This window comes from Serinus canaria, chromosome 14, assembly GCF_022539315.1.
Source record: "Serinus canaria isolate serCan28SL12 chromosome 14, serCan2020, whole genome shotgun sequence".
NCBI lineage: Eukaryota > Metazoa > Chordata > Aves > Passeriformes > Fringillidae > Serinus > Serinus canaria.
The window spans coordinates 288047-315946 of NC_066328.1; the positions used below are offsets into that span (position 1 = coordinate 288047).

Here is a 27900-nt window from a genome sequence, read left to right on the forward strand (position 1 = left end):
TATTATACATGTGTATATAGATGGAGCCCATCTGAATAATGATCGAAGGCCTCTGCCCACACAAGTGAACGTTGTGATGTCTTTCAACCCTTAAATTATAGCATATATTTATAGAAAATAACTCCAATGCAGATCTCCTTGGAGATCTTTTGCCTTTCAAGTGTGCTCTTTCAGCACGGTGACTCAACATAGTCATTTTCCAAGCCCTGGCGAAAGCGAGCAGTCAGGGTGCGGCTGATGACAATGACCCGGGGCGCCATGCAGTCCTCACGCCTGTGCAGGATGTTCCAGATGAGAATGGCAGCTGCCAGGGTGGCCAGGAGGCAGGCTCCGATGTTCAGGTAGCAGGACCACGAGAGGCTGGTGTATGGTCCAATACGGTAGAACGTCACCAGTCCGATAACCAGAACAAAACCTGCAAACAGAATAGCCGAGTTATTTTTAATGAGTTATTCTCTTGAATTTCTGTAGTGGCAAAATGCCATAGAATCTCAACATTTACAGACTCACTCATAAGCCTTTCCATCCCTATTATGATGTGCTGGATGTGTTTTTGAAGGCATATTTGGGCCTCGTGATACATGCAAAAAGAGTGTCTTAAACAGAGGCTCAATAGTAAGTTTTAATCTGTTCACTCTGATATAAATTTCTTACACCCACTGACCTGCATTTCACCTTGGGTTTTTTCTCCTATGCATTTGAATCCCTACACAGATGTCCTTTTTCTTACTTCCATTGCCAAAAGAGAAAACAGCTGTATTAATGATGATAATAATAATAATTTCAAAAGATCTTTTTTTCACAGTACAAACTCTTATTCTGAAATTTTAAAATGTTTATTAAGGTAGGCAACTATGTAAACTGCAAAGATGATGAATAGCTAAATATCTTACAGAAATAATAAAGAGCAATTTACAGAAACTTAAAAAAGGGAAGGTGAAATAAATGGAACTTTGTGGTCCTACTTTTTCCTCCTGGAAAAAGGTGTTATGAGGCAGTAGTAATGTCATGCCTTCAGAAGCTACTGAAGGCAAAGTTTCTGTTGTCCTCATAACTTTAAGCACAGTACTAAGTTCCCTGAAAGGTAGGTAATATTAGAGTAATTACAGTGCACTTGTCAAGCATTTCCATTCAGATGTCACTAAGTGATTTGCAAAAGAAAAAAAAAATTAAAAAAGGAAAAATTTCTCAATCCCTTTGGCGGTTACATTACTGATGATTAATAATGTTATTTCAGAAGTGAGGTTGGGTAACTGTTCTAGTCATGCAGGAGAGCCATGTTAGATCAAGGGGCAATCTGCATCCCTTTACACCTCCTTTTTAATGTTTCACCTGCCCATTCCTTGAAGAATGCATTGATAACCACCTGATTACTTTTCTGCTCTCTGTTTATTGTATTATCAAAGAACCATACACTCCCAAGATGGTTTGGGTTGGAAGGAACCTTAAAGCTTTTTGCATTCCACCCTCCACCACAGGCAGGGACACCTCCCACCATCCCAAGTTTCCCCAAGGCCTGTCTAACCTGGCCTTGGACACAGCCAAGGATGGAGCAGCCACAGCTTCTCTGGCCACCCTGTGCCAGGGCCTCTCCACCCTCCCAGGGAACAATTCCTTCCTAATATCCCATCCATCCCTGCCCTCTGGCAGTGGAAGCCATTCCCTGTGTCCTGTCCTTCCGTCCCTTGTCCCCAGTCCCTCTCCAGCTCTCCTGGAGCCCCTTTAGGCACTGGAAGAGGCTCTGTGGTCTCCCTGGAGCCTTCTCCAGGTGAGCACCCCCAGCTGTCCCAGCCTGGCTCCAGAGCAGAGGGGCTCCAGCCTAGTCTCTCTTCCTCTACCTACTGTCAAACAAAACTACTTTTCAGCTTTTTAAAAGAAATTCATGGATGTAATCAGATTGAAACAAACAAAAAGAGACAAATATGCCTCACTAACCAAAACTAAATTTCTCTTTCTTATCCTGCACACTTCCTTAACTGCTACCATAGCAAAGGAATGTCACTGTCAAAATGACCCCTTCATGAAGGAAGACTGGAATAAATAAATATCCATGAACTGCCAGAACATATCTGGACACCATCTTCCTAAGTTCATGGGCAAGGAGAAGTCAAGAGCAAGTCCTCATTGCTGTATTCTTTTTTCTCAGTTAGCCACCGTGCCTGTGCCTGCAAACACTGTCCCTGTGAATATGTGGCAATGGTGTGACCCCTGGCCCTTGATTTTCCATGAAAGAGCACATCCTGAGTGTGCATTGTATCAAGCTTTTTTCTTCAAAGAGTACTAGTAATGCAGTGAAGGTGGAAAAGACACAAGTTGCATACAGAGAAAAAACACAGAAGAGGGAAATGACATAGTAGGAGGGAAAAAAATCAATCATTACTTAAAGGTGTGACACTTGTACTATTCTGAGAATCAGTAAAATGAAGGCTGAATCCACCTCCTCATAATACAAACACTGAATGAATATTCCTTCAGGAGCTGTCTGGCATCCTTGGCTTTCTTGAGTCTACCTAGAAGGTGCTTTGTACAGTTGCTTGCTGCCCCTTCTCCTCCTGAGGTGGCACTGTCCCACAGCTGGCATGTCCAAAGAGGGTTTGTAGTGAGGCACTTCTCTGTCTGAGGACAAATAAGGAGAAATAGGCTCTTATGGGAGGAGTAGCTCTTTACTACTCTTTCACCACTATGATGTTAAAAAAGTCTAATGTACCATGGGTGGGTTTTAGGTTGTTGATACAGTTGTAAGGACACAGTAACTCCTTGGTTTGTCAGTAAATCTGCTAGTTATTTTATGGTTCAGCTTAGTTATAAATAAACAAGTTTTATTTGGAGAGAATATGGCTATGTGGAGCGCATTGAGTTGTAGAAATCACCGATCCATACAATAATGGTTTGCTGTTGCAAATAAAATATTTTCCCTTCATTTCCAGTGTCAGTCTCCAAGTTCAGTTTGTCCTGAGGCACATGGTAGAGAAGAGAGTGAGAGAATAGGTTCTGTTTTGTGAGTGACATCAAGTTTTTTAAACTTTCCTCTGAGATGGCTCAGTTCTCCATCTGTGGAACCAGAATGATACAACTTCCTGAGTTTATTTTGTATTTCAGAGTATTGGGAGCAGAGCATGCTAGTTGTGATACGCTTATAAAAAATTTGGATATCTACATCTTCATTTATGTCTTATAAGGATAATATATGCTGATACTGCTTTGCAATCCTCTGTTCAATGGATGATATATAGCCATTTTCTTATGAAGGTAGGAAATCAAGAGGAAAGGAGATGCTTGAGCCTCCTGCAGATGAGTTCACCAGCTTAATCTCCTGCTGGTTTGAAATTGGCAGGAAGGAGGGTATTGATATAAATCAAGAGACCCATCTTACTTACTTTGGCACATGAGAAGGCTTTGTGTAATCAGTTTTCCTTTTCAGTTCTCCTTTCAGAATTCATTTTAAATTCATACACACTTTCACAGGGAATCCATAAAGTGGTTTTTTGTTCCTTTTTCTTTTTTTTTTTTAAGTGTGAAGAAAATCATAAAACCTTAAGCAGGTGGAATTTTGAGCAGGAGCTGTTTGGACCAGTGACCACTCACAGGTGCCTCTAAGGGACAGTTATAAATATTAACAAGTGCCTACTTCCCACTATCTTGCAGTATTTTTTTTGAGGCTCTCTTGGCAGAGAGACATGGGTTCAGGAATACCAGTTACACAGAGTAACCCTGATGCTGTGTTGTGTCTTGCAGCTTAATTCCCACTGTAGGAATATTTTCAATATTTAAAATTTTTTTCAAATGCCCAGATTTTAATGAAATTATTTCACTTTGTCTTTCTTGCTTTTGTATTAGTTATGGCAAATTACTGTCCTAAATGGCATAACATCTCCATGTTCTATCTGATGGAGCAATTATCCACCAGGCAAATTACTGTCCTAAATGGCATAACATCTCCATGTTCTATCTGATGGAGCAATTATCCACCAGGGAAAAGCACTAAAGCTTCCTTCCAGGTCCCCAAATAAAACTATTTTTGCTAGAAGGACTATTTTCTTTCACAAGCCCTTTGCCTGATCCCTGCTCAGAGGAGCAGCCGGTCATGCAAGAGGCTTTATCTCCCAGTTCTGTGCCAATGGCTGAGTGGGGTAGAGGGACTGGGTTTGAGAGCTCCTTGAACTGACAGATCGCAGGAGCCAGTTGCCAGAGCTCTTGTGAAAATGTGCATTCTATTTCAGATCCTTTGCTGTAGTTTAGAGAAGAACTGACATTAAGAACAGACAAACACATGACATAGGCAACAGAGATGGAAGCATATTACTGTAGAATTTATACAATTAGTTTTACAGTTCTGCAAGAGTCACAGAACTCCAGAATAGAAATGTAACTGAGAAAGTTATTTTCCAGCATGATTTCATATTAGTATGGCTTGATGTGGGAATTATAAATGTAGGAACTCCAGAGCAAAGGCTGAAGAAATCATAATAATGAAAAAAACCTGAGCTTGCATAGGATGGTGCATTTCAAATTTTGATGAATGCTGCTTTTGTGAAGATAATGATGTGTGAAAACCCTAAAGTTTGCTTGAATGGATTTTGTCTGTAACAGCTTAATCAAACTTGGACTTCTTGAAGCAAAGTGTTCCAATGTGCTACATATGTTTTCCTTGCCCTTAGAAGAGTCTTGTTGTACACTAGCCAAGGACTGGGGTGGAACATTTAGTCTGTTCTCTAAATGACTGGGCAAAAACACGCAGTTCACATATTTGTGCCATATAATAGTTAGAAGTATCCCTATAAAAATTAATCTTGTTGTAAGAATAGTCTCCAGAGCTGACTGTGGTGACTTTTCCCTTTTTAGATAGGTATTTGTAACAATGTCTGAATTCAGTTCCAGTATTCCAATAAAACACCTAGAGGAAAACATTTGGCTTCTCAGACTATTTCCCATAAACAGCTCTACTAAAAATAAACAGAAAATTGCTCTCTTTGCCATCAGGATTCCTGAGCTCATAGTGTGCAATACAGTTTGACAAGGGCTGTAGAAGGGACATATTTCTTTAAATTTATTTATGAAAATATTGAACATTTTAATCTGATTTTTTTCTTTTCTGTTTTGTAGTGATGACAGGACTTTGAGATGCATGGCTCAATTTCCCTGAATTAATTTAAGTACATCAATCAGTTTCAGATAATTTTATTGTATATTGTCTCAAGACTGCACAGAGGCCACAACTTCACTAAAAATCCCGAGGAGATTACTTGAAGTGCTTTTTTTTCCCATAGAACTGCTGTTTATCTCTAGTTGTTTCCCATCTGCAGCAAAACAAGCTGGGAGGGGGGTGGCTTTTCCGCTGGGGAAGGAAACAGATAACGAAGTCACTCAGAAGACTTTTGGTTGGAACAGTAGTGACTGTGATAGTGGGGGTGGGTTGGGAGAATGTTACTTTTTGAACTTACATTTCAGATCTGTATGCTGGATTTCCTGTTTGACTGAGGCTTGGCTGCAAGCCAACTACAGAATTCTAGCATTTTAAAAGAACTCTAATAGTCACTTTTTTATTTCTGTGATAGTTTGTTGGGTTTTTTTTCTGACACCCCTGGATTCGTACTCTTCCTTTTTATTAGTATACTGATAGTGCATTTGAAGACATACACATTGTTTTTTCTAGTTTACCAGAAAGTCTCTATTGGGACTTATAATCCTCCTCTTTACAGCTTGTCCTGGAGGATGACTTTTGCTGTCAAGAAAAGGGAGAAGGAAGAAAATAGAGCAGCCAGAGTGTTGAGAGTACACCACCCACGCTTGTGCAGAACTGCAGACAGAGAAGGGAAATATTTCACTCCTTTTCTGTGTACCCCACCAAGTTTCACAGCGACTCATTTAGCTGTGATGAGTCATGTGCCTGAATGGGCTATTTGTAGGAGCTCAGCTGTATTTATCAGCATGAGATAGATTCACAAAGTGATTCATATAGAACTTATGTAAATTATTTATTTATAAATACCTTTTCTTGTATCAGCTTGGCACAAAAGAAGTTGTTACAGTTGAAGGCAAATATGGGGCCTCTGGAATAGTCACGTGCTCTTCATTGTAGCACCAAGCTGAATGATGCTTTGGTTTCTAATGCCACAGGGAATCAGAGTGTGACTATTAGAGTCAAGTGACCATTGAAGTTTCAGTTGTACATTAAGTACTATAATTTGTTTGAGGTTGGGGTTTTTTTTTTTGTTTTTGTTTTGGGGGTGGGTTTTTTTGTTTGTTTGGTTTGGTTTTTGTTTTGTTTTGTTTTGTTCTAATTTAAAATTTCCTTCCAAGGATTTTGTTAGCATGTAACATCTTAGAATTAAACATGTGAGTAGCACAGCTTCTCAGGGGTGATAAGACCCTTTTGTTGCTCACTTTTCGGAATTACAAGGGCTTTCCACTTGTGTTCTTGAGTTTGTCAGTCCTTGTCTTTAACCTGATGGGAGATGTAGTCAGTGTAAGGCAGTGAATCCTACCTTATGTTGGAAATCTTTAACCAGCTTAGGTCTACTGACAGTGAATTGCTTTTGTTTTTTACTTTTTGGAGGTTTCCTCAGAAATTATACCAGTCTTTGAATGGAATGGTGAAAAGTATTCCCAGTGAACTAGGCAGAATTCCTCTTGGGCAGCTCTTTAATTAAGGAGGAATGTGCAGACTCTCACACTTGATGTCAACTGTTAGTATTGCTTGGCCTCTTGGGTTCTGAGGCAGCTGCAGCCAATTAAAGCTCTGCTTTAATGCACTAGGCCTCATATCAGGCACAGCTATGGGCTCCTGTCTGGAATCAGAACCATGGAATGTTTTGGGTTGAAAGGAATCTTTTAAAACCATCTTTTTCCAACCCTCTTGCCGGAAGGCAGGAACACCTTCCACTATCCCAAGTAGCTCCAAGCCCCACTCAACCTGGCCTTGGACACTTCCAGGGATCCAGGGGCAGCCACAGCTTTCCTGGGCAATCTGTGCCAGGGCCTGCCCACCCTCACAGGGAAGACTTTTTTTCTAGCATTTAATCCAAATCTTCCCCTTTCCAGCTTAAATCCATTCCCCTTGTCATTGCTGTCTGTCCATGTAAAAAGTCATTCTCTGTCTTTTGTTAAGCACCCTTTATGTACTGAAAAGCCACAATAAGTTTTCCCCAGAACCTTCTCTTCTCCAGGTCAGCAACTCCAGCTCTCCCAGCCTGGCTCTGTAGCAGAGGTGCTCTGAGCCTTGGAGCATCTGTATCGCCTCCTCTGGACCCACTCTAATAGGTCCTGTCTGTCTCATGCTGAGGATCCCAGACCTGGCTGCAGTGCTGCAGTTGGGGTCAGCTTGAGCAAAAATACCCTGTGCAGAGAGAAGCAGTTATTGACGGGTGATCTTTTTGGACATTTCAGCATCATCTTCTGCTTTTACTGTTTAGGTGCTCTGTTCTTCTCTGGATACATCAGAGGGTAAGAACTGTGTAATTGGATCCAGCAAGGCAACTGGTTTTGAAACAGTTTTAGGAGACACCTCCATGTATATATAATGTGCATGTTCATAAGCAATGAAGTGAATATGTGTGTTGAGATACTTCCCGTCTCACACACTTTTCTCTGCATTACATGTTCCTTATACTTGCATATCCAAATTATATTTATCTGTTAATAGATTTCTTTACCGTATTTCTGATCAGAATATGTGCCCTTGACATTGAGATGCTACAAGAACCTGCCTCCTCCTCTTATCAGAGTTGAGCCTTAAAGAATACAGGCAGATCTTCTTCCTGCTGCAGCTGTACCAGATGAGGAGTTCACCACACTTCTTGTGAGCTACCATCCTTTCCAGTTTGCTGGTTCGGCTGCTTCTGGGAACCATTTCCAACAAAATAAATGATATAGACATCCAGATTTTAGGATCTTTGCAAATGTGCTTCCTTTTGCAGATGTGTGAAAACAAAATCACTTTATTGTGATATTTGTGCTCTGCATAAAGAATGAGGAAGTTTGGTACTGAGGGTGAAATAAAATTGACAAATAATGAAAATATTTAGCACAAATCAAGCAGTCAGATTCTCTATTTTTGCTATGATTTTTAGGTTACTTAGAGCATCTCATGAACTTGCTTCCTTTTCAGGAAGTTTTAGTTTTACAGTTCCATAGACTTCATCTTAGAACAGATCTGGCTTGAGGGTATTGTGAAACAAAAAAGTGGAAGGAAGTAATACGGAACTCAGGATCACACTGCTATCAGGAATATCTTCAGCCATGTTTTCCAATGGCTGCTGTGCTATTCTTTTCTACATAGACATTTTCTGGATATCAACTGATCTAAAGGGGTTGGAGAAGATGATTCAAAAATTGTCTGATTTAGTTTTAAGAGCACAGAAATTAGAGTATGCCTGAGTTCAGCTTTTCCATGATGCATTAGGGGTCTGGAGCGAAACACTTTCATCACAAAAACATGTTGGGCAAAGCTGGAATGCAATGCTTGAAATTTAGGAAAGATGAGACTAATTTATTTGGCTGTAAATTATAGGCTCAGTGGGAACATGAAATTTTTAATCTTCAGCATGTTATGTATTAAAGTTATTTAATGCTGAAAGCAGACTGGCAAAATATTAATCATGATTCGGGTTTATTGCAGTCTTGGACATTCAGAAACCAGGATGAAATCTAATGTAAAGGATATCCTAACCCAGATTTTTCCTATTTAGTTTCTAATATTTCTCTCTAAAGTCTGTGATAATCATCACTAGACATGATCAAGACTTGGCTGGAGCCCCTTAAGGCCTGATACTGTCTGGGAGGTTAATGTTTGTAGTAGTTCAATATCCTCTGAAGTGCTCTTTCTTCCCTGTGCTTTAGTATGGATTTCCCTTTCCAAGAGCCCTTCTGTTGGCTGTTATCCATCCTATATTCACCACATGGAGTTTGTAACAGATCCTTGGAAAAAAACAGAAACCCCAAAACCCTCTGGAGGAAAATTTCTGAGCATTGACACAAAATTCCATGTACAACACTGGTTCCATTTTCACTAGGAGCCTTTTCCAAAGCAAACAGATCACTTTCCTGTTAACAGGGGGTGTGAGGCTGTGGAGCTTTGGAGCTGTGTGAATCCCATTGCTGTCCCAAACAGCATTGCTGTTTCCTCTCTTCTTTGCTTCCTGGGGCTTGATTTTGTGTCAGAGGTCCATCCTTTTTGAATGGCTGTCAAATGCTTGTGCAGGTGGCAGAAGTGAGAAAGTGGTGGAGTCTGGGGCCGCTGCAAGCTCCAGTGGATCTAAGATCATTGATTTGAGCTTGTGATAGACTTTGGAGATAATACCTAGCACTCTTAGTTTTCTAAGCCAACAAGAACTTTTGTTCAGGCCATGGAAAACTAATGAAACCCACACAGCTGAGTAAAAACAAGAAAATTGTGGGTTGAATCTTTCCCCATAATACAAGGTTTCAGTCTACCAGTGACCACTATGGTTCTCTTCAGCACTTGTTGGCATATTCCAGGATGAAAGGTATAGATCAAGGAGAAGGTGGAATTAGAGGGAATATGATTCAAGATAATTTCTGAAATTACTGAAAGGATGAGGAACTGCAGAACAATTCTTCAGATTATTTGGATTTTGAAAAGGAAAAAACCAGAAGGTTGGTGTTAGTGTTCTTTCATTTGAAAGTATAATAAACAGAAATTTCACAGCCAGTGCTTCAGAAATGTTAAATAAGATCTAAGTTTGTTCATTCATTACCTGTCCTTCTCACACAAATGATCTATCTGACCTAAACTCTCTTGGTTTTAACTCCTCAAATGAAGCAGGAGAGAGCCTTGTAGGGGTTTCTCTTGGATTGTTTGCATGGGACAAATGCTTTTAAATACAAGTGTCATATTTACTGTTCTGAGGTTTTTGCTTCATATTGCTCCTTTTCTTTGAGAATGACTGAGAGGTTACTGTCTCAGAGTGGAGACTCAGAGCCTGAAAATCACCTGTGGCTCATACGACGTATGGTGGCCACTGTCTTCTCCTTCAATATGGAACTCTAAGTCTCCAGATGCAGCAGCAGCCCTTCATCAGAGCAGTGGATTTGCTGGGCTTTCTCACTGCACATGGGTTTTGTCTGGTTTCAAAGACATGTAATTTATAATGTCTAAAATGCTATCCCCTGAGCCCAATTCAGGGAGTTTAGTGAGTGCAAATTCCCAAGGAATCAGCGGTTGATGTAACACTTTTCTGGAAATCTACGGAGGTCTCCAAGAAGTCTTCTTTTATATTGGGTCAATGCAGATATAATGACTTCTTCCCACTTTTTTCACAAGTGTGCATTCTAGAAGACTTCAGGTGATTGTTCTGGATATCAGGAAGGAACTTGTTTAAACATAAAGTTTCAGTTGGATAATGAGATGAAAAATGAATATCAGACTTCAAGGCAAAAAACCATCTGATGATGGTAAAGGAGAGTGTGGCATAACTGCAAAGGAGGCTGGGGAGTGGGGCAGGGATAATCACTGTGTTATTTCTGCAGATTCACACAGCACAATATCTGTCCTCATATCACAGGCTGCCAGATCCATCCCTTCACGCCTTTTGAACATAGACAGACAGCTTGACATAGTCTCCTTGATCCAAAAGCTTCAGCCATTCTCATTAGTGTTTTGTTAATCATTCTGACTGTGGCTTTTCTCCCATGTCTCCTCCCAGCACTAGGGATTTCAAGGTTCAGCTTGCATAACAGGTAATAGCAGGCATTTCCTCCTCCTGTGCCGGGATATCCTGGCGCCCTTCAGTCTCTTTCTGACTGTGTTTAAAACGGACTCCAGCACAGGAAAAAAAAAAAAAAAAAAGGCAAAGAAAAAGAGCCCTGTCTAAAATTAGCAGCCATGGTAGAAGAAAGGCCCATGGCAGTCCCTGTGCTGTTTGTCAATGAAACAACACATCCAAACAGGGCCAGAATGCATTTCCCCTCTGGAAAAACAGGTCAGGTTTGGAGAGGATGGGAGAGTACAGCAAGTATCGCAGTGAAATTCAGGGAGAACTATTCAGAAGGTATCCCCAGTTACACAGACAAAAAGGGGCTGTAGGGAGGGCTATCATGGCAAGGTTGTATATCTGTCTTTTGGAAGCACTGTCTGGGTGCTTGAGGTATTTGCTGCACCTGGAAGATGGATCAAGTGCTTTGAGAGTTACAGAACCTCTGCAGTCTCCTCCTCTCATCTGGATTTCAGGTTTCTCATCCTTAGTAGACCTAAAAAAAAACCTAACGATTTTATTGCTGTGAGACTGTACTTAAATCACCTAGGCCAGATTCTGATCTTGCATTTTTGAAAACTTGAGGTCTCTGTAGTTTTATGCCATTCTTAATATTTTGAGTTGTTAAAGTCAAAATTAAAACTTTAAATAAAATGGGTTGCTTTATTATAACCTTACATTCTTTACATTAATAATAGATGTATGTGTATATATATATATATATATATATATACACATCTATTATAATGTAAAGAATGTATATAAATAAATAATATTGTATTATTTTATAAATATAAAATGTATATTTTATATATATAAATGTTGTATAATATATAATATCATATAATATTATAATATAATAATATATAATATCGTTATATTATTATAATATTATTATATATTATTATATTATATTATAATATTAATATAATAATATTATATTATATAATATATAATATTATTATATATATATATATTTATATATATACAAATGTTGTATTTTTAATCTGATCTTGTAATCAGCTTGATTGTTACTCCATTATGGATAGTTTCCTGCATGGATATCGTCTAGGATTGGATTCTTACTGTAATGAATGCTGAAGTTACTTACTTTATGTAATAATGAAAGGTGTTATTGCAGAATGTTTACACTTTGTTGCCACTGCTGTCAAAATGGAATTGTGATAAACCCATTTCTTTTTTTCCTCATGCAGTTCTGTATACAGTCCATGAGAACTGCAGTGGGAATTTATTTATAGTAGTCAGTGGCTTGAATTGACTTTGGCTTTCTTTGCTGGATTGCAGATGTATCTGTTTGTCAAAATCCAGCTGGTGGTCATTGAGTAAAATTTCAGTTAGCTAAAGTAAAATAATCATGTTTCAACAAGGCTTCAAAAATTTGCTCAGCCCTTCTGCTCTGCTTTCTTGAATTCCTTGAGTATATTTTGCCCTGCTAAATTGTGGGATTACTGTGTATCCAGTTTGTTTCTTTTATGTTTGCCTTCCTGGTTTCATAGGAAATAATAAAGGCTTGGGGTTTTTTTGCTTGGCAGAAGCCTCATTATGATATATCCCAGATAAAAGCTTCTGTTCAGGTAGTGCAGAATCTCATGGGGAGAGCTTGTCAGAGACAATGAACTTGCTTTGAGATAGAAACCTTTTTGCTATTCTTTGTCTCTTGACAGATTTATAAAGTAAGAAATACTTTTCCACCTGGGTTTAAGACAGACTGAGCTCTTTTCCATCAGTAAAAAAAGAAGTGGACTTACTGGCAAGTTGAAACACAGCAGCTATGGCCTCCTCCCACCACTGGGTATCCTGGGAGATGATGGGGAGCTCCTTTAGCCCCAGGACGAAGAGGAGCTGGCCAGCAGTCAGAGCCACTGTGGCAATGAGGTTGCAGGCGCGCATCATGTCGAACTGCACTAGGAAAACAGAAGCAGCATAAAGTTACAATAATATAAAATCATGAAAAAGAAAATCCTGACCGAGCAGGAGTATAAAGTTTGTCAGTCCACATAAAACAATTCTTAGACAGCAGTCCCTTTTCACAGCAGTCCCTTGTTGCAACTGCCTTTCTTGTGGTCTGATTAAGAAAGGATTTTCTTCAGGATATTGATTCCTTCCTTTAGTTGCACAGCATCCCATAAGTATTGCTTCAGTGCATGGAACAAGCAGCTAATTTCCCAGAATGGCCCACTGGTGGTGCTGGAATTCTCTTCACTGAAGATTCTACCTAATCCATAGCCAGAATTGTTTGGGGCAGGATTGATGTTTGGTTTTTGTTTGACACAGAGTGAAATGGAACCATAAATAGTTTTTCAAGACCCTAAAATAATAATCATTGCTAAGACAAACCAATAACACCCTGAATTTCTTTTTCCCCTAGTCCCTCTGTATTGTCCTAAAAAAAAATCCTGTGGATTTTAGTTCTTGGGTCTTACTGGTTTACAGGATCATTGTATAGAGGATTCTGAATTTTTACTTTTTTAATAATTTATTAGTCTTTGGGATACACTGCAAAGATCCTTATATTTCCATCTGTGTAATGAGGGAGATGGTTGAAATGAAGATATCAAGGCTTGGCAGTTCTGAATGAGGTGTTAGGGCATAATCTGCAAGTACAGGTAAAAAGCTACAATTTTTAAAACAGGGTGTGTGAGTGTGTGTGGTGTGTGTGTGTTTATATATATCTAACAATTAATTTGTGGGAGAATGTTGTAGAGGTCTACTATTGACCACCTGGCCAGGACAATGATACTGATGAATTATAGTATAAGGAATTAAGGGATTTCTCTAGATCATCTCCCCTGGGCCTTAAGAGTGATTTTAAGTTTCCAGACATCAACCTGGAATATCAAACAACAGACACAAAGAGATTCACGAAGTTTCTGAAGCATGTTGAAGGTAACTTTGGGTGCAGGGACTGAAGGGCCAACTTAAAAAGGTGAGATGTGCAATTTGTAAAGAGAGACTTGTGGGCAAAGTGATGACCTCTTAATCACTTCTAAAGCACAGGGAATCTAAAGCACACTTTAAAGCACATCACTTCTAAAGCACAGGGAATCATGCAAGCAGGAAAGAAGGAGGGTCTGGCTGAGCAAGGATCTTCTTGAGCTGAAAAGGAAAGTGTGTAGGCCAGAGTCCGTACTGAACACCATGACAGGGAAGATGACAAACTCAAAATAAAAATGACGTTGAATGATGGCAGTATGCCCAGGGCACAGTGACCAGGATGATGAAAGGCCTCAAGGGTAAGACACACAAAGAGTGGCTGAGATCATTTGGCCAGTTCAGCCAGGAGAAGAGAAGGCTGAAGGGTGACCCCATTGTATTCTGCACCTTCCTCACAGTGGGGAGATGCTGATCTCTGTTGTCTGGTGCCAGAACCTGAGGGAATGGCTGAAGCTGTGTCAGGCTAGAGTTATGTTGGTTATTAGGAAAAGGTTCTTGCCCCAGAGGGTTTTTGGGCACTGTAATAAGCTCCCCAGGGCAGTGGTCATGGCCCCAAGGCTGCCAGAGTTGTGGTTTGTGTAGGATGCTCTTAGTGATCTGTTTTAGTTTAAGGTACTCCTGCAAGCAACAAGGAGCTGAACACAATGATCCTTGTAGGTCCCTTCCAACCTGAGGTAATCTGTGATTCTCTATTAAGTGCAGAAATGATTACAGACACCGACATCTGCAGTCATGGCTAGAAACCTGATTAAAATGTGTCTCCCAGCTGGCTACTGAATGGCTTATATCAACTGCGAAGTTGGGTACTTTTAGTCAGACTTTTTTCCTGCTTTTCCTGTTAACCTGATGGATGTCCTGTTTTTATCCTTTTCCTTCTTCTCCAGCATAAGGTGGGAGTTACAAATATCATTATTCCACATTGCTTGCTAATGTGTCATTGGTATTGTGAAATAGAAGTAGCACCATGTGTAATTTGGCATATACTAGAGAAAGACTCTGGAGCAGAATTTTAGGAGTGTTTTAACTGGCTTTAAGTTTGGTGGATGCACTTACTATCAGAAATTGGTTCCTGATCTTCCAGGGAGACTGCTAGGAAATGCAGAAAACAAAACTTGATATAAACAAGAGTAAATTTAATTGTGTTAATCATGAAGTCTGATCTACTTTTGCGTTTACCCTTTATTTTCCCCTCATAGGCTGTCTTCAGCTTCCTGTGTTCTAAGTAGCAACTCATGATTTAATTAAAATTTAATAAAATATAGTATTGTATCTGAGGAGTTAGTTAAGAACCATAGTCCATTAAACTTTTTCCATTGAGTAAAATGTTAAGATGGTAACACACTAAGTATTTTTGGCTTCTCCTAGCGAGTTGATTTCTGAACAGTTATTGAGAAAATTTGTTCAAAGATTTTTTGTTTAACTTCTAAAGTTGCCCTTTTAGCACTGGCAGTATTTCCATCTCTTGCCATTTTCAGTGCTCACAGATCATGAAGCGCATTGGATGGATAACAGAATCGCAGTCAGATGAGCTTTGTAAACACCAGTAAGCTTTGAATATTCAGAGTGTTCTGTTTTTCCACTCAGATGGACTTCTCTGATGCTTTGAGCACCAATGCTTGCTGAAGAGATAGTAATGACTTTCAAAGGAAAAGTGCCCAAAGTAAGAGCAGGTTTGCAGCCATTATTAGTACTTTCACTTGGTGACAGAACTATCTGTAGCATCAAAGTAAAAAATTGTTGCCATAATGGATTCTCTTTCCTTGTCTGTATATAGTATGCAGAGGCTCAAAAAAAAAAAAAAAAAAAAAAAAAAAAAAAAAAGCCTCTGTATATAAATAACCTTTAAAAGTCTGAAGTTTATGCCAGAAATACATACTGGCCCCTGACAGAAATTAAACCATAATTTTTGCTTTTGCTGCTATTTGTGACTTTTTAAACACTTAACTGTATAACAGACTTAAAGCTTTGCCACAGGTGATGTTATATCATGCTATTAAAAATAGTAAGTAATATATCATGCTATACTAAAAATAGTAAGTTTCTGACTGTGACTCAGTTGAACTTCAAGCAAATTTTTAACAATTTGATCTGTACAAAATAGTTCTTTCATCATTGTCCTCTCCTGCAGCTGGAAGGACATTGAATGGGTAACATGATCTTTGCTGCTGTTGGTAAGAACTCCACACTTAAGGATGTTTATTGGCCTAATACACTACCGCTATTCAGAGAGATGTGGAAATGCAATGGTTGTTTTGCATAGCTGCTCCTGTTAATCAGAAAGAAGGTTGCACATGGTCCATGGAACTGCAGCAGGCTGATGATTTGTAGAATAAGAAGGATGTAGCTGGTATGATTTCATTAAATGTGAAGACAATTATTTTTATAGAATAAAGTATTTCAACCTCAGTACCTTCCCATCTCTCATATGAGAGATGTTGGTTTATTCTAACAGGTTTAATGTATGATCTGTCATATTTTGGTTTTGTTCTAGAATTGCAATGATTCCTCTTGGGGAAAAAAAGCAAACTTAGGGCTCATTTTCAGGCTAAACAATTCTATGACTCTTAGATCATCAAGTCAAGCTGTTCCTTCAGCACCACCAAGGCCCCCACTAACCATATCCCCAGGTGCCACACCCATGCGTTTGTTAAATCCCTCCTGAGGGATGGGGACTCCACCCCTACCTCAGGCAGACCATCAATGATGTATAACTCTCATAATAATGCATAAAGTCCATTCTTCTTGCATTAGAGCTTGTTAATTGTATTCAGCCTGAAAATGTGAGGTGACTGTGCTTCCTTACTTACCATTGTGACTTTGCATGCTGTCAGCTCAGCACATTGTTATTTTATTTTGTATGTACAGAACCCTAAGCTGAGCCTCTGCACCAGCATCTCTGGCCTCTTTATAGTGATGACAGCCAATGGACAGTGTAGATCAAGAATGGGAATTGAGTGTGTAATGTTAAAAGTATTTCTTCAGAGCTCAGCCCAGCGCCATTGAAGAGGGAAATCTTGTTGAGGAAGGCCAGGCCACAAAGCTGTTTTCCTGCTCGAATGACTGCTCAATCCAGGAATAAATATTTCTAATATCTTATAAAACTGGCTGCAATATAGTTTTTGTAAAAGCTGTGAAATTTATTATTTACCTTTGTGCTCTCTATTTTAAATTATATGTACAGCAAAAATGCCTCAATAGCCAGCTTTAGTCTATTTTGATGAGTTTTCTAGGGATTTAATAATTAGTATCAATTTAGGATCAGCTGTTCAACTATTTCAGCTTCATTTATAGTACCCATGATTCCAGTGTCACTTTTTGTGGTCACTGCAGACTTCATCAACTTTTGCATTTTGTTTGCTAATGACAGTTTGTAAAACCAGATGGTCATAGTGGGTTTAGTGTCTGCAGTTACTGGTGGCATTTGTGTTAGCCCCTAACTTCTAGAATCTATTGCCTAAGACCGTCATGACATAGGTATTTTGGATATTCTACTTTTTTTGTTTTGTCAAACTCATTATTGTTAATGTCACTCGTCTCTTGAAATTTAACTGTGATAGAGTTCCCTGTGGCCAGAGGTGGAGGTTCCCTGTAACTAGAGGTCAATAATTCCTGCAGAATAGACCTAGACACTGCAGAAGGTGTTCATTCCTTTGTGTACATCTGACAGGTGAAAGAGGGAGGACAAGCCCTCCATCCATACCTTTTCACCTTCCTTAAGATGCAACTTGGCTGTTGAGAGCTGAAAAGGTTTGGAGCTGAATGGCTTCAAAAACTCTGCTCTAAGTATCTGTTGTTCATCAGCATACAGTGCTAGTCTCTGCCTTTTTCCTTGAAGCCCCATTTTCTCAGAGAAGCAGTTAATTCCTGGACAGGGCATCCAGCTGGGACTCTTGTCCAGCCAGGGGTACAGGCTTAATGAATTCTGCCTTGTTTAAAACAGGGATCAATCAAGAATCAAACCCCAAACTCTAAGGATGAGACCAAGTCAGATTCCTTGTTGTTTTGCTCACTTCCTAAACCATCTCTATCCATTTGGATTAGAGATGTTAATTTGATTTTCTTATTTACAAGCAGCAATTTTGTTGTTTTGATCCATGATAGCCCCAGAACTGTTGGTGTTATGTTCCAGGATAGACCCAGGACTGTTTAAAGAAGTAGGTTAGTCATACTGGAGAGTAATTTGCAGTGCTTTGGGATGATGAGGAAGGGCAATCTCACTGTAAGATCACATTATGTTAATTGCTTAAAATGCAAGCATTTCTTTCCCTTTTCTGTCTGCATAGAGGAGAAAAAAAATAGTTAAGTGGAAATTCAAGCATTTTAATGTTTAAGCAAAATGGCTCAAGATATTTTCATAGTAATCTAAAACTCCCCCTGGGAAAGACCCTCTTGATAAACAAAAATTTTAGCGCAAACTTTAATCCAGCTTCTGTGAGGAAGTTATTAAGTATCCAGCCCTCAGAAGAATCTAAGGACCACACATTTATTCAGTGCATGGGGACAGTGATGATTCGCAGCATCTCTGTATGGCTTCACAATCTCCTGATGGCCTCTGAGATGCAGGAGCTGACTGGGAATGTGCTGTTATCCCTGTCCACTGTGGGACACTAAAGCTGTTGCATCTCAAAAATGGTACTTAAATTCTTAAATTGCTCTTAAACTCTTAATAATGCAGGATGGGTTATGCTCAGCTGAAGATGTGCCACCTTAGCTTGCGGTGAAGCTGATTGCATCTATGATTACATCCATTCTTTAAATCTCCTGAGGGATAGTGCTTCTTGGTTTTGTAATGAACGGAATTTTAAAAAAATATTCTGTTGATGCTGTTTCCTATGGTTCTTGGATTTATTTATTAATCACTTGGTGAATTATTGAGGATGCATTCTGACATGTACTTGTTTGTCCTTTTAAGTGCTTCATGTTCATACATTACTTTATTCTGGAAAGGAGAATAAATGGTTGTAATTCTGGAAAGAGATTTCTAGTTGATTATAGAAGAAACTGGTAATGCTCCTTACACTTAAGTTGCTTCACTTACTTTTGATAGAACTCATTTTCAAATTCTTGTGACTGTTTGGACTTCATCTTCTTTTATCTCCTGATCAAAATCTAACTAGATAAGTAATTAGGTTCTCTAATATAATCAGAGATTCTAACTGAACATGCTGTTTTCCTCTTAGAACTTGATATTTTGCTGAGCTGTTATCCTGAGATAAAGAATGCATCATATTTTTCAGCCTTTTGGAGTAATTCTTAAAATCCACATTATAGGGACTTCAGAAATGCAAACCAAGAAAAAGCCAAAATAGTGTGCTTGAACTTAAATGTGTGAAGGGCAAGAGTCAGAAAGAGCAAGGCTTCTGTCTTCCTGACTCTTACTTATGGTCTTGCTAAACCTGAGTTCCAACCTGGAGAGCTGGATTCAGTATTAATAAATAATTTTAGAAGAAACCCTTGAAATTTAAAAAAAAACCCCAACACTTCAGTCAAACTTTTGGCAATGAATCATGTGTTTATTTTGTTTTGGATGTCAGCGAAGGTGAGATGTGCTGAGCAGTCTCTGCAGCTGCCATGGAAATCAGTTGAAGCTGTGCCTTGGACACCAAGAGCATTATGAAAGTGCAAAGTACAACTGTGCTTCATTTTACAACAAAGTCATAGGAGGTCAGCACTTACTGTTAAAACAATTCTGAGATAATAGGGACAATAAATAGAACCACTGTAATATCAGCATCATGCTGTGCCTCCCAAACCTGTGCTGTATTTATAAAGTCTTTGACATTTAATTTCTTCTGTCAGTTTAAACATGTGGTATTTATATTGCTAGCCTCTTTGAGTATGAATTAGGAAATATATGGGAAAACTTAAAAAGTACTTGTGAAACAAACTAAGCCAAATGTTGGCAGTATCTCAGTGCACCTTTGCATGACTGTGTCACTGAGACCATGGGAAGGTTTAAAGAGATGCTTCTGTGATGCAAATGTATTTTGATGGTCTGAATAGTCACTAATTTTTTTTTTAAGTGAAACAGATCTGAATTTCTTTTTTGCTTCCTACCCATGCCACATGAGTATGTTGTTTGCAGGTCTTACTGACTTTGTCCTGAAAAAGGAAGTCTCGCCTGCTCTTCTTAAAAAATCTTTGCAAGTAGCCATAGAGCTTTCAGCAGCAAGAGTCCTCAGTATGTTCTGTTGCTGGATGAATATCTTAAAAATTATGAATGTGTTGGATATCTCAAAAATTATTTTGCTTTTTTCACCTCCTGGGAGGCTTTCTGAAGCAGGCAATTTATGCTTTTTTGTTTTGGTTTGGTTTTTTTTTTTTTGTTTTATTGTGGGGTTTTTTTTTTGTTTTCCCCTTAAAAATAGCAATTTAAGGAAGAGGAAGGGAGCAGGGAAAGCCCAATCTGGTTTTGCACAATTACAATAATGTTCTGATGTGACCAACTGGTGGAATCTTCCAACCCTTTAAGTATTTTGGAACTTAACCATTCAGCTCACCTGAGTGTGAAACTTCAGATTTGAATATTTATTTTGAAGGGCAGACAGATCTTGTTGGGGAGAGTTGGTGGGTGTTTTTTATAACAGCTTCACTTGTTACTTTTGAAGACATGGCTCCATTAACTATTTTCAACATAAACAATTGCTTATGGTTAAGTGATGGGCCTTTGCAAGCCCAACATTGAGAGCCTTCAATACAGCAATCAGTTTTAATAGGCACAGCTATTTCTGATGAGATATGAGTTGTCTAGATATCATGATTTGCTTCTTTATAAACTTCAGCAGGGTATTCTGATAAATGCATTAATCTGAAATTTTCAAAAGCTCCAGAGCCATTTTCACTCATAGTGGTTTAATTGATTTCAAAGTCTTGATGGCAAGAGTAACCAAAGTCCAATTGCTCTGACAATATTTCTGTGCAACACTTGTGGATGTACTGCATTGAAACATGTATTAAGTTCATTTTCCTATCCTGAATCCCAAGCAGTTTTGCACTTTTCCAAAATGAGTACACAAAATTGTACCCTGACATTAAAATGAGCATTCACTCTAAATTGAAAAGCTGTGTCTCTCAGAATTCATCTCTACTGGCCCCCATCATTAAATTAGTAGTGTCACTTATTTAAATGTTGCTCATATTTCAGATATTGGGATGGGAAATCACAAACCCTGAGCTGCCAGCTGCCTGTGCTGCTTCATCTCTGTGGAACAGCCTGAGCAGTCATTCATGCTATGTATATAATGTGTATAATTAGGTTTGGGGCTTTTTTTAATCTGATGGTAGTTCCTGTGTTCTCCAGATGTACTTGGCCTCCTTTCTGGGTTTCTATGTATGGAAATATAGATATGTAGACAAGTTAATGTGTTTACAGCACACTCTGCTGCTTGACTCAGCCTGGCTTCCCGCCAGCCAAATTTCAGAGAAATTGGAAATTTTGGAGACATTGGAGCTTCATGTAAATGCAGAGGACATGGGCATTAAGGTGAAGGGCTGTTTCTGTATCAAACCTCAGCTCCTCATTCCCACTCTGAGCAGCTTCCTGCCTCAGCCAGCAAATGTCCCTGTGTCCATGTGTGTGCAACAATCGCCCGCCCAGGCTGGACAGGTGTTATCTGACATCACTGTGGCAGTCATGTAGCTGCTCCTGATCCTGTGCCTCTCCCTGGCATCAATTATACTCCTTGGTAGAACTGCAATTCCCACCAGCAGTCCAGCTCTGAGCATCACAAGTTGAAACACACATCCTGCTGTTGCAATTTTCCTTATGTCTCCTGCAGCCCGAAGAACCCATTGAGGTTCTGTATCTTTTAAACCCCTCCCTATTCCTGAATTTCCACACTGTTCCTAATGTTCTTTAGACAAGGAGGGACAAACTGGGGCCTTGGCTGATGAATAAATCATCTCCCTGTGCCCATCCAGAGATAGCCTCAGAGCATAGCAGAACTTAAGGGTATGTTTGAACCCTACAGTATGATTAAAAACATCTAAGATGCTTTCAAGTAATCCAGTGTGTTCATGCAGTATTCCTGGCATGGTACTTGGTCAGGACCTAGGTGGCTTTGAGAAGGGTTGGTTCTGAGAGGCATCAGTGCTGGTGTAGCTGCGTGTTCTCACCACTCAAGGTAGCTCACGTGCCCCTCTGTGGGGCCACATTGCTGGGTGTGCTGCCCTTGCTCACACGTGACATGGGCACAAAGTTCAGTGCTGACTACTCATGACTTGCTGTCTTACTCCAGCTCTTACTGAGGCTGTGAGACTACTACCTCTGGGCTTTTTTTGAAGCATAAAGAGATGCAGGCAAAGCATAATCTTCCAAAATTTTTCAACAGCTCTGAAACTGCAGCTCCATAATCTTTGTCAAATGTCTTTGCCTACACACAGGTGACAGGAGAGTTAGGCTACCTGGCCAGGTTCCCTTAAAGTGTTTGAAGAGGGGCTATACAACCTGAGTTCTCCGTGAAGTGTTCAAGTTTGTATCATTCAGTGGTTTGTCCAAGCTATAAAAACTTATATTTATGTCCTCACAGCTGGGCTGATTCTTGACATAGGTGAAGGTTTCAGATCTGAGAGTTTATTACCACTAAAAAAGGAGCAATCTCACCCCTCCTTACACTTTTATGACTTAGTGTTAGCAGCAGCACTTGTTGGACTCTGATACCACTGCTTGATCCAAATAGAAAAATATCCACCTAAAACCCTCTCCCACGCCATGTCCAAAACTTCCATCCTAACCTGGGGATTCTTTTGCTGTTAGTCATCTGAACCATCAAAGAAGCTTTTCAGCATCACAGGGGGTTTGAAAGAGAGGTGCAGGGCTGCACAGCAAGAGGGAGAAAGAGAAAGGTAGATAGAGAAGTGAAAGAAAGGGCCTGGGGTCTCCACTTTCAAGAGGAGTGAGGTTTGAGGGACAGACTTGAAGTGCTTTCCCATGGAATCATTTGCCTGTGCTTCTGATGCTCTGCTTGCAGAAGTAGTTCACATTGCAATGCTTCCTTTCCGTGTATTTTTAATATAATTCACTCCTGCCACTGGCTTTTTATTTGGTTTTTTGACATTTCTAGGAAGAAATCCTTCCCTGTGAGGTTAGCGAAACCCTAGCACATGTTACCCAGAGGAGCTGTTGCTGCCCCTGAATCCCTGGAAGTGTCCAAGGCCAGGTTGGATGGAGCTTGGAGCAACGTGGGCTAGTGGGAGGTGTCCCTGCCCATGGCAGGAGTTGGTATGCCATGGGCTTGAAGGTTCTTTCCAACCCAATCCATTCCATGATTCTGTGATTTCAATGGGAGAAAAGAGCAGGCAGAGAAAGTCAGTGAAAAGCAGGTTCTAAGAATGTATTTCTCTCTGCCAGGGAGGAAGCCAGCTTATAGTAGTGCCTGTAGTTGGCTGTTGGATACAATACTGCATGTACAGGAGTCTTTAGTATATGGACAAGCAAATTCCCAAAGAGTTTACAGTTTTTCTGTTGAACTGTGAGATAAATAGCTTGCTTCTCAAATATGTATGTCTGTATGAGTATATAAATACATTGTTTTACATGAGCTGGATTGTGGCCTTTTTTGCATTGCTATTACCAGAACAGCTTTTCTGTATTGTTCAACAAATGGCATCCAAAATACTTTGTATTGAGGTAGTATTGAGGAAGGCATTTTCTTCCTTCATGTATTTACTTTTAGACGAATGTATGTATATGCATACACACACACACCCCTGCATGTCTGTGATTTATCTACAACTGACAGATGAGGATTGCCATAGATATTACTAAAATAATGTGTGATTTCTTATTAGAAAAATTCTTTAGGATGACAAATCCATGGATGCAAGATCAGGCTCATACTATATACATCCAGGGAAACAAAATTGTCTTAAAAATAAATGCCACAGTCGTGTTTCCTACTGAGTTTGTCATGATAGCTGCAGAGGAGGGATTTTCCTTTAAATGCTTTATCAAGATTCAGAATTGGCCTTTGCTTACTCTTTGCTTCCAGATTAAATAGGGAATGGATGCTTTACTCCTAAACAGATCAAGTCCCCGGGCCTCCTTTAAATTAGAATTTTAACGGTGGTTGTCAGATAATTCTTCTGAGCACTTGACCATGCTATAATTATTACTTGGAAATTTTCAGATTTTCTGTCACATTATCCTACTATTTGACATCAGAAAGTGCTGCCCAGATGGTTCTGCCATGAAGCTAATACCTCTCCTTGTTAGGTACCACACACCACCTGACCTGCACACAGCAAGAAATACAAGCTTGTGTGTTAAAAATGCTGCAGGAGCCAAATTCACTGCGCAGGAGCTCATTCCAGTGCTGAGTACATAACATATACTTTTACTATTTGTGAATGGTACACATGTTCTTCCGGTTAGAATATGGTTTATCAGTATTAATTGGGGAAGTTATTCCAGAGACGAAGCTGCAAAAACGCATCTAGGAACTTCTCCCACAGTCTAATCCTTTTTATAGCCCTTTATTGTTATAAAAAGTTCTTTCAGTTAGAAATATTGAAAGGGTAAGGACTTTAAAACATTTGAGAAATGTTCTGGTTTTGATTTATGCAGGCTTAGTATTAGCAAATGTTCAAATGATGTTTCTGTATCATTTTATTGGAAACTATAATCTGTAATAGGTCCACATTAAAACATTTTTAAAAGAAATTCCTCTAATACTTCTTTGGTTTCTCTCCAGAGGGATGTAAGAAACTCCAAGGACGAATTTCTCTTTCTCCACATTTCAAACCATGAAAAAAATCTGGTTTGAAATAATGTATTTACAGATGCTGTAACATACCATCCCTCAGAGGTGCCAGAGCTGTTTTTGAGCATCCTTGAAATCTTGGGAGAATCCTGGAGTCTGTCGAGGCATGGACTTTATAGCCATTTGTTCTGTTAAATTCCATGCCTTGAAGGGTGCAGCAGAAGCACTGATTCCCCTTTGAATGGCTGCTCACAGCTGCTGGGAGTGGAGGGGGTTTAGGGGAGAAACCTCTTGGCACCAGGTTAGTTGTGGTCCCAGCCACAGTGTCTGCAGGTATTTTGAACAGCCTTTAAGGTCCCTTTCTACCCAAGCCTTTCTGTGATCCTGTTCCAGCACAGTTCTGCTCTGGGAGAGCAGGGTTGTACCATTAATGCTATGAATGTGATAGATAAGATTTATCATTTAATAATCAGTTCTGTAATTTTCATGTCATCCAGTAATTTTCCCTAGCTCTGTATAAGCTATTTGCATTCTTCAGATCCCACAATCTGTGAAAGTGCAAAATGAAAAATACACCATGGGTAATGATTTTTGTAGTCACCAAGTTGTATATTAATTGTATTTTTTCACCAAGAAGCACAGTTGCACATTTTAAGACCTTTCTCATTTTACATGTTTTTACCACAGCTATTTCTGACATTTCTGCTCCTGACATTTCCAACAAAAGCAAACAGAAGGGAGAAAGAACTCAACATGTTGTTCATTGCAATACCTTTTTAGGTTTGGGTTTGTGGTTTGTTTTTTTTTTTAGTTTTAGGGTATTCAGAGCAACTGTGGTTGCTGTTGTATTGAGGAGGAAGGGATATCTTATGACAGGAGCCCAGGAGGGAGAAGTGAGCCCAAGATGTCTCTGAACTTTGGGCTTACACTTCTTGGATAATTTTTTCAAAGCAGATCAGTTCCTGAGCTAAATAAACCAGGCAGCACCATGCAGATGGCTGGTTTTGAGGGGGAACGAGGAGTTTAGTTCACTGGTAGACAACATACTTCTTATTTTCTGAAATTAATTTATTTGGGAATGAATGTGAAGAGATGTTTAAACTAAGATAACATGATTTCAGGGTTAGGCAATTGAACTCGTGGGAACCCAGATGCATCCTATCAATTGTGTCTGGAGAGAAGATAAGAGGCTGCACTTACGTTTGACAGTGCTGCGTGACTCCTGGAACCCAGCTGACTCAGAACCCCAGCCCAGGGCTTCACACTCCTGCTGCTCCCCTTGCCCATGCCTGGCACTGGTGCTCGCAGCCCCTCTGCTCCGCTCTGCCAGCCAGCACATCCTCCAGAGCCCCACACTGCGCTTGCGCCCGTCCTCCAGCGTTTGGTACACCCAGTTGGGGGTAAAGGCAGCCGCATTGTTAAGGATGAGTGAGACCAGAGCTACCAACACAGCTGTGGCTACCAGTTTCTGGACAGTCATATCTGACTGTCAGCTTGCTGCTAGACTCTAATTGCAGACAACACGAGGTCCCAGTCAGTTGCAGCACATTGAAATTGGGCTGGGAACAGGCAGCTGCGCTGGGTGTTATGGGACACTAGAGGACATCACCGTTCATTCTTGAAGTCAATTCCTGAGGGATTTCTGACCAAGGAAATGATAATTTTGTGAGGTAGATAGGAGAATTCCATAAAATAAGAACACAAAGAAGCTTTGTTACGTCCTTCCCAGCGTTAACTTATCCGCCTTCTTGCACTTTGATAAGTAATGCCAGTCTCGTGGTGAACTGGATGACAGGGAGGTCCATTCCGTGTTGGATGGGGTGAATCCAGACAGAATCCAGTCTCAGGGCAGGAGAGCCTGAGCTGAGGTGGGGTAGAAGAGGTGGGATGGGATGCTCCCTATAGCCTGCCGAGCGCTGAGTCTTCCAAGCCAACCAGTGCTGCTCCAAAAGCCTACGTTTGGGCGCAAACTTCAGAATATCCTGCAAACGGTGACAGATATCATCCTCTCAAAGCCAAGCCGAGCCAGAGGGGAATGCGGTCATCCCAAAGGTGATTTGCAAGTCCGGAGTATCTCGAGGAGGTTGCTCTGCCCTGTCCCTCTCAGAAGAGTCGAGCTGTGAGTGCCGGGACGAGAACAGCCACTGCGGTGAGGAAAAGGCCCCCCCCCCCACCTCCCCACCAAGAGGAAATGGCTGTTTTTGTGGCTCGGTTTTGGTGAGCCTCAGGGCGTAGTCAACTAAAAAAAAAAAAAAAAAAAAAAAAAAAAAAAAAAAAAAAAAAAATAAAAGCCACTGCCACGCCAGTCAAACATTAACAGGATGCGTTTCCTGAAAGGAAAAGACTATGGAGACTTCTAAAGTTGTCCCTCCTCCCCTCGGAGAGCCCCCTCCCTACCTCACGCCTCCTCCCCTCGCCGCTGCCCCCAGCAGGGCTGCCGGGACCCGCAGCGTCACGGAGAGCCCGGGGAGCACAGCAGAGCTCCTTGGGAAAATGAGAAAAGGAAATCCCAGCTTCAGCCCTCGGCGCATCAGCTCTGTGAAAGCGGATCGAGGAGAGGGATTTTGAAATACCTTTTACGAGAAGCAAAACAATATTGGGGTTCACTGCTGGACAGCGCGACGAAAGCGCTGCGGGGGTGCGCTGATGTCCGCGTCCTCTCTGCACTATAGGAGGGACCGTGGCAGATGAATAGGAAGTGTCAAATCTCGAGACTCTCAGCCTGGTAACAACCCAGTTTTGGGGTGTCTGCAAAGGCAGGGGGCAGGCGTTGGGGTGTGAGTGAGGTTGAGAGTCACCGCATGGCGAGCCCTAGTCCAGGCGAGCAGAGCCTCGAGGGAGGCTGCCCGCCCCGCTGGGCGTGAAAGCTCAGCTGCCGTGTGCGTGCTGGGATCGCCCTGCTGACAGCCCGGTGCTGCACTGCCACAGGGCAAGTGGCTTCTCTTCACAGGGCAGGTGCTTCTCTGATAAACCCGTTAAAGAGAGTTATTGAGGGTATTCCAAACTGTCCTTGTACCTGGATGTTTCCAGAGCGGTCTTGCCCAGACTGGCATTTCAAAGGGCTTTTTGCTGTTCCCATCAGCTGCCTCTGCAGCACCGGGAGGAGGACAGGGATTCTGGTGGGCACTGCCCTGCAGCCGGGTGGTACTGTCTGGGGTTATGCCCCTCCTGAGCTGAGCCTGGCACAGTTCTTCAGGCTTCACAAATACCACACGAGTGTAGCATTGCCTTGTACACTCTGCACTGAAGGCACAACATTCGGTCAGCACTGAGACCTGGCACAGACCTACCTCGCCGGGCATCACTGCACCTGAGGGGCTGGCACAGGAGTTCACATTCCGGCAATCAGTTCATTAGATTATAAACTGATTTAATTTTATAGTGGCTCCATCTTAACAAGACAAGAAGCTTTGCCCCTAACCAACTGATCTGCCCCGACCCTATACACAGAAAGAAACTGGTCTGAATTTGTTTGCAAGGCAGCATTTTCTTTTCAAGACTTGTTGGTGAGAGAAGGGGGGGGAAATTCCAAT

The 27900-nt window shown here is 40.7% G+C and overlaps 2 protein-coding genes across 6 annotated transcripts in view; one reads left to right on the forward strand and one right to left on the reverse strand.

The window, feature by feature from the left end:
• TMEM204 (transmembrane protein 204) lies at positions 1 to 27072 on the reverse strand. Of its 2 annotated transcripts, XM_050979891.1 has the most exons (4): positions 26941 to 27072; positions 25568 to 26606; positions 12482 to 12637; positions 1 to 415 (listed from the first exon to the last, which is right to left on the reverse strand). In XM_050979891.1, exons 2-4 carry the CDS (start codon positions 25845 to 25847, stop codon positions 171 to 173), a joined length of 681 nt encoding a protein of 226 aa, XP_050835848.1. In that variant the 5' UTR covers positions 25848 to 26606; positions 26941 to 27072; the 3' UTR covers positions 1 to 170. The 2 variants fall into 2 exon arrangements, with proteins under 2 accessions (XP_050835848.1, XP_030085435.1); XM_030229575.2 differs by lacking the exon at positions 26941 to 27072 and having other exon boundaries at positions 25568 to 26607.
• The window catches only part of IFT140 (intraflagellar transport 140), an 85691-nt gene that overhangs the window by 43148 nt on the left and 14643 nt on the right, over positions 1 to 27900 (forward strand). The gene's annotated exons all lie outside the window — the stretch shown is intronic.

Coding starts and splice junctions, on each gene's coding strand:
- TMEM204 (XM_050979891.1), bottom strand. CDS start 25,847: ATGACTGTCCAGAAACTGGTAGCCACAGCTGTGTTGGTAGCTCTGGTC. Junction 12,638..25,567: donor GTCACGCAGCACTGTCAAAC/GTAAGTGCAGCC, acceptor CTGTTTTCCTAG/TGCAGTTCGACATGATGCGC. Junction 416..12,481: donor TGCTGTGTTTCAACTTGCCA/GTAAGTCCACTT, acceptor TTCTGTTTGCAG/GTTTTGTTCTGGTTATCGGA.